At 31.0% G+C, this 7484-nt stretch overlaps 1 protein-coding gene across 1 annotated transcript; it reads left to right on the top strand.

Annotated features, from left to right (window-relative positions):
* The first annotated feature begins 1037 nt into the window (after positions 1 to 1037).
* LOC100165933 (UDP-glucuronosyltransferase 2B18) lies at positions 1038 to 4660 on the top strand. Its single transcript, XM_001950116.5, has 4 exons — positions 1038 to 1968; positions 3510 to 3729; positions 3796 to 4015; positions 4099 to 4660. The coding sequence occupies exons 1-4, from the start codon at positions 1129 to 1131 to the stop codon at positions 4382 to 4384; spliced, it is 1566 nt and encodes a 521-aa protein (XP_001950151.1). The 5' UTR covers positions 1038 to 1128; the 3' UTR covers positions 4385 to 4660.
* The last annotated feature ends 2824 nt before the right edge of the window (positions 4661 to 7484 follow it).

The following is a 7484-nucleotide window of genomic DNA, read 5'->3' on the forward strand; positions in this document are numbered from 1 at the left end:
CCAGTGTTTGCTCAGCCTTTTCATAAATATATTGTTATTACCGCGCGGTCCCGTTTATCCCTCGTGGTCTTTATTATTATTATGCGCGGTGGTGATGGCTATACCTTCGAGATTTCGCGGTTTATTTCTCTTTATTCTTTCCGAGCGATTTTTTTTTCGTTTCCTCTTTATTAGTGTTTTTTTGTTTTACATTCTCTCCTCCCCTTGTTCGTCCGGCGTCGCGTTGTACCTATTGTGTTACGCGTCCGCTCGCTGGCCAATAACGCCCGCGGTTTAATTACACGGAAAGCCACTACACCGGGTATACATATTGTTTATATATTATTATGTTTGTACGCATTAAATTTTTACCAGCATAATTTCCAATCGTGAAAAATGATTTCTGCACATTTCAATGGTATACTCGACGTCGTTCTTTTACCAATATTCATTTTCGCAAAACGCAATAAACATGCAATTCCGTAGTATTTGTTTTCCTATTGCACTCCTATCAGTTCTTTTTGCCGCGCCACGCTTTGTCAAAAATGTATCGGTCGTTTCTGGTTTTTAAGTAACTCGGAAACAAAGTCATACGTATTTTCCTTTCAAAGTGAGGTAAACCAACAAGTGTAGTTTAAACTGTAAAAAGAATATAGCTTCATAAAACCGCGATAATTTAAAAAAACTACTGAAAAATGTACACATTTAGAGACATCCTGTGTACAGCGTATAGAGTACGTCATGATCACTGAAATAGGAAGAATACTGATTTTGAAACCTTCAATTTTAATTTATAAGTTGAAGATTTCGCACCGGTGACCTTGCACGCCGGCGCTTTTGCTTTATTTCGGCGAATCATTCCGTCCATCTATAATAGTTGTGCCTAATTATCATAGTTACGTACAAGCGTGTGGGAAAACAACGCAGTGAATACACCTACTTCAAAATGTATGAATGTGCGGTATTCACGTCGAACATTAGTCATCAAATATATTATAGCGAGATTAAAATGATTACGTCACACAATGAACACAACAACAATATTTTAACAACGTTTGAACGCTAACGTCCAATACGCAGGTAACAGTTGGAGTTCGAACGCGTGATGGTAACAACCTAACAAACGTAGTTATTCAAACGTCAAATGATATGGCTTTCGAATCGAAAAAAATGTACTTACCTCTATTTTCAATATTAATCTACACGTTTGCTGGTTCGTGGATACCTGCAGCACCCGCCGAGGGTGCGAGAATATTAGCCGTGGAGACGGTTGGAGGTAAAAGCCACTGGAACTTTATGAGCGCAATTCTTCGGGCGCTGGTGGACAACGGACACAATGTCACCGTGTTCACGCCGTTCACAGACGGAAACCGTGAAAACTATACGGAAGTTTCCACGTCTACCGAAGCCACGGTCCTCCTGGACGGGGAGCTCGAAGATTTGATCGATAAATACGGCGACCCGATTAAAATCGTGGGTCAGATGGCAAAAATGAGCAGACATTTTTGCGACGTTGTTTATCAAAATAGTAAAATGATAGAGGTGTTGGCCAATAAACGTTCTGATTTCGACATAGTTCTAATCGAATCGTTATACTCGGAGTGCGTGTCGTACGTCGCCGTCAAGTTAAACTTACCGCTCATATACGTCCTACCAATACCGACTATGGATATAACCTCACGTCTGTTTACGGGGCACATGTCCAACCCCGCCGTAGTTTCCACTAGCATGGCACGTTTTAGTGTTCCCAAAACATTTGTCCAGAGATCGGCCAATATTGCTTTTTTGATTTACGCGTCAATCGTATACAAAATAAGCGAACTGATTCTGATGTACAATGAACCGAGAGAGTACGATTTGCACGCGCCCATCCCACCGTCTTTGGTATTTGTAAATAGACATTTCACGATCGAACCGGCAAGTCCTATACCGTCGAATGTTGTGGAAATAGGTGGAATACATTTGAAAGCAACTAAGAAGTTACCAAAAGTAAGTTTTATATATATATAGGTATCTGCTGCAGTGTTGGGAATAGATAGCTAATAATTTATCTAGATAAAGATAAAGATATGACTGTAATAATTTTTATCTAGATACAGATAAAGATAATTATACTAAATGTTATCTAGATAAAGATAAAAATTAGTACATTTTTATCTAGATAATTATGAGATAATTTCATGTTTAATTTTGAAAACATTCAGGATACCTACTCGAGTCTACAGGTAAAAAAAAAAAATACATAATTTAAAATTTTTTAAAGCAGAGGACAGAGGTCGTACAGATCGGTTAAGCGACAACTGAAATATCGGGAATTCTAATAGGGTTTTATAAATATTAAATTGTTATAAATTACGAGAATTATTATAATATTATTATGCTTGTGAGTCCAATATCCGTGAATGTTGGTTTATTTTTGTCGGTTTAAAACAATAATTATTGTTCATAATTTGTACACAATTCTATGAAACAGGTATCAGCTAATGAGACCATCATCATTCGGTGGAGGCCGGTGGGTAGAAGGGATAGATGTTTTTGCTTTTGCTATCATTAGTTGTTCTTACAGTCTTACCTACTACATGCCCATTACATATTTCTATTTTTGGGTTTTCTCATTGTTTACGATGTAAAACTCCAGACTAACAATGAATATTAATAAATATTAAAATCATGGTATTATAATGCATATTACTAAACGTGTTTTCTATATTATGTAATAGATGGAAAATAGAAAAATGTAAAAATAAAATAATAAAAATATTTTAAATTTTCAAATTTTTTTTTAGTTCATTTAAATAAATTATCTAGATAAGTACTCGTAGATAACTAGAATTTTATCTAGATGAAGATAAAGATAACTGAGTAGAAATTTATCTAGATAAGATAAAAGATACATTTTTCTAGATATTTCCCAACACTGGCGTATCTGGTATACATATAGCGAAGTGTGTGACCTATTGATGATTTTTGGTAAATATATTACCTAAATTAACCTGAATTTCAAAAAGAGAACACTATTGTTATTTTTTTTAAATAGAAACTTATTTTATATGCACAAAATGTTAATACCAATCAAAAACATTCATTAAATAATCTGATTAAATAATCTGATTACACCAGAAAAAAATTACCCGTTTATACCTAACAATAATCTAGGTATACTCAAATGTTGCACTACCTATGTTGAAAAATGAAAATGTATACATAAGAAAAAACTTTGCAATTAAAATATGGTAGCTGAAATATTATTGTTAAAATATAATATTATTACACAAAACCAATTATTAATTTTCCAAATTAATAATATACCTAATTCATTGATTTATAACTAAAGAAGAATTAATAAATATATAAAATCTTCAGGCTTATAATAACATTATTTTAGTATTATGTTAGACAATATTAAATTTAAATTATCTTTTTTAGTACCTACCTAATAATATTAATGATATTGTTATATTAAATAAATCCATGAAATTGTATCCGAATAAAATATAAATCATTTAATATGCTTTGTTTTCTATTTACAGGATATATTAGAATTCATCGAACAATCGCCTCATGGTGTTGTCTATTTCACTTTTGGTTCAACTGTTAAAATGACTTCATTACCAGAACACATCAAAAAAGCATTTATGGATGCACTCGCACAAATACCTCAAAGAGTGTTATGGAAATATGAAGATGAAATGGAAAATATACCAAAAAATGTTATGGTTAAAAAGTGGCTACCTCAACGTGAAATTCTTTGTAATATTTTGGTGATTACAGTTTCCGGGATATAAAACATGTTGAAAATGTAACCTTTTTTTCTAGTGCACCCCAATGTGAAACTCTTCATCAGTCACGGAGGTATATCTGGGTTATATGAAGCTATAGATGGCGGTGTTCCCGTTCTCGGTTTTCCTTTATTTGCTGATCAGCCAAAAAATATCGATAGTTTAGTCAATGCAGGAATGGCTATTTCTATGGATATTTTGTCAGTAACAAAGGATGCGTTCTTAAAAAATGTTTTAGAACTGATCAACAATGAAAAGTAAAGACATCTCATATTTTTTGTAAATAGGTATTGCAAAATATGTTGAATTACTGAAAATATTTCTCTATACATTTTCTCAGGTACAAGGAAAATGGTAAAACTGCGTCGAAAATATTCAGAGATAGGCCTATGTCACCAGCAAGTCTAGTTGTGTACTGGACAGAGTATGTTCTACGTCATAAAGGGGCTCCCCATTTGACATCTCATGCAATTAACCTATCGTGGTATCAATACTATATGTTGGATCTCATTGCTTTTATATTAGTTTTTATTATTTTTGTTGTTTTTGTTTCCTACAGAATATTCAAATCTATTTCCAAATACTTTTCAAGTTACTCTAGAAATATTAAATCGAAATCTGAATAATTAATTATACTCATATTATAATATTATAAGGTATTTCTACACTTATAGATAGGTACTTCCTATACTATATGATGCAACTGGTGTAAAGGGTACAATTTTATTTTATTCAAAATAAAATCACAGAGTTTCAAATTTTGATAATTTTCTCCATCATTTGTATACATTTAAGTGACTATTAATTAGAAAATTAATTAATTATTCATGTTTTTATATTAAGTGCTGAATAGTTTACTATTGAACTATTATACCTAAGGTATACCTTAAGGTTGTTATGAATTTTATTTTTTTATTTTATTCTATTTGTCCTATTCTAAATACTTAAGATCATTTTTTAATATTGAACTATAATAATCATTACATTTTTGTATCGAATCCCCTTAATAGAAAAAAAAACCTAAAAAAGTTGGAAAATGAGTATATCCGTAAACTGCTCAAAACAAGTCAAAATATTTCGAAAAAAATTTTATGTAAAGAAAAGTCTGATATAAACATTCAGTGAAAGTTTCGTGTATTCACAATAATTTGTTTTAGAGTAACACCAAAAGCCAAGATTTTGTCAAAAACCGATTTTGCATAAAAATTCCCGTTTTTCCTTAATTTTTACGTTGGTTTTCCCGGCGCTTTTGAAAACTATTGGGGATTTTAATGGTTGTATATTTCCACTTTTTATTGTTTTATTTTTTTAATTCAATTCAACATACACTCGCCTAGTTAAATTAATATGTTCCGAATTTTAATTACATTTTAATATTATTATTATTATGTACCTATTGACGTATTGCTGTGTTATTCAGTATTCTGCAAATAGTTTTGTAATTTATTTAAATTTATTTTTTTATAAAAGACGTATTGTTTATTTTCTTATTTGTTCTGTTGTTTATTATAAGCTATTAATTTTTTGTTTTATTTTGATAAATGCAATTATATCAAAAAACATACAAATATATATAACTAATAAGTATATGTTGATATTGAAGTTATGTTTATAGTTGAATACGAGTTTCATAAGTTATTTTACATATTGTTTTCTGTTCTGAAGGAAATAAGTAATAGTTTTTTTTCCAAAAAGGCATTTAACATTTTAGGTATAGACAATAGTATAGGAATAGGTTAGATATGTTGGCAGGTAGAAGGGAAAAAATCCTATTTATCTTACATTTGAACGCTCCATAAAAATGTTAAAAAAGGTAAGAAATTTGGTACGTAAGATTTATTTGAAAATTGAATAAAAATTACACCTACAATTTTTTTTCCAAAATTTACCAATTTATCGAATTTTACGTAAATTTAACTGGTAAATTCCACATCTCTAGGCTCAATACGTTATTATTATAAATATTATGTCATTATATTGATATAAATGTAATATTACAAAAATACTAAAATACAATAAAAATATGTATAAAAAAATGATATTTATCTAGATAAATGTATTGTAGTATTTATCTTTATCTAGATAAATTACATATATGCTATCTTTGTTTTTATCTAGATAATATTTTGTTAAAATTATCTTATCCTATGTAGATAATTTTTTAGTTATCTATTCCCAACACAGGTCTCCGGATGACGTTTATGGTGGAAATTCTTTCAAGTTTTAGAAGGTAAGTCTGATGATTGGGGTTGCCAATATTGAACGAAGTACGTTAGTCCATTTATTGTTCGTTATGTAGGAGGTCACGTAGGTACTAGGTATGGTTTTCCAATAAAATTAAGTTTTTATGAATGATGTATTCCTGGAATACTGCCATATAAAGTTCTTATATTTATCTAGCATTTTCATTCTAGTTTGATAGCTCTTGGGAGATAATTCTTTAGTTATTTTAAATTTAGAGTTGTGAAATGTTTTTCCAGATTTGAAATGAAAAGGCGGATAGGTTGAAGATTTATTCATCAATTTTTCTTTAAAGGACACGTGTAGAACGAATATAATTCTCACCAGTGCGTGATATGAGTGAGACCTAGAGGAGACGATTTAGAAACTCTGGGTTGGATTTCAAGTTAAATCGGTGAGTGGACTAAGGGTAGGTAGTCCAGAAGATACGTTAGATCAACTGAATTAACTAAGATTATGTTAAGAGAGGTCCTGTTTTCGTAAATTCGATGTTTATAATACATTAGAATGCCGAGAAGGGTGATCGGGATAATGCATAGAAGTAAATCCCTGTTGCATTAAAAATAAAAATCTATTATTACCGCATTTACATATTTGAAATCTCGGTGACACAAGTACAAATCCCTCTTCATATTATTAAAAACTCACCTGCTCGATTGAGTACAATCCTGGATTAAAACAATGAACGACAAACAAGTCACTCCGACAGTCATATTATATAGGCTTGCAGTACCTGACATCAGTATGTAAATGCCAAACGACCGTTACACAAAGCACAAGCAAAAATGTTTGTATTTTAGTATGTTGTTACGTCTTGTTTATCGGCGGGGTTGAGTAATCCACAAGACACGCGTAGACACCGTAGACATCCGTCGCATAATTATCCGACACCGCGAGGTGCGCAAGCAGTCTCGAGCATATTACAATTATTATTTATAAGTTATAACGTACAATAATAACATTATGACTATAGTTCACAGGACGAATTGCTTATACCAATACCTAAGTAATATTATCGCAGTGCATTTAACATGTACGATAAAGGCGGATAGGGTCTTGTCTCCCGGTGGCGTATTAGGAAACCCAGGACGTCACAGAGCGCCTTACGAATACCACGTTCTCATTGGCCAATTTCAAATATCCCGCTTTTTTTTTTTATCATTTATTATCAATTAGGATTTAAATTCGATAATACTATACTATAGGTACTATACGTAACTATATTATAGAGTGAACATTTCTTACTTAGGATTTAAATTATTTATTTAAATAATATTAAACATTATAATATAATATTATAAAAAGAACTATTTAACTAGGTATTAAGCTATTTACTGGAAAGTAAGTGTATTTAATTTTTTATTTTTCTTAAGTGTTTTATACTTGTACACACCTTTAGTGTTAGCTTAACAGATTTTCTAGGTTCTTCCTTAACTTTAAAAAAAGTTATTTCTGGTCAGGTAAACAATATTTGCACTATATTAA

Source organism: Acyrthosiphon pisum, chromosome A3 (assembly GCF_005508785.2).
Source record: "Acyrthosiphon pisum isolate AL4f chromosome A3, pea_aphid_22Mar2018_4r6ur, whole genome shotgun sequence".
NCBI lineage: Eukaryota > Metazoa > Arthropoda > Insecta > Hemiptera > Aphididae > Acyrthosiphon > Acyrthosiphon pisum.

Coding starts and splice junctions, on each gene's coding strand:
- LOC100165933 (XM_001950116.5), top strand. CDS start 1,129: ATGGCTTTCGAATCGAAAAAAATGTACTTACCTCTATTTTCAATATTA. Junction 1,969..3,509: donor CAACTAAGAAGTTACCAAAA/GTAAGTTTTATA, acceptor TTCTATTTACAG/GATATATTAGAATTCATCGA. Junction 3,730..3,795: donor ACCTCAACGTGAAATTCTTT/GTAATATTTTGG, acceptor CTTTTTTTCTAG/TGCACCCCAATGTGAAACTC.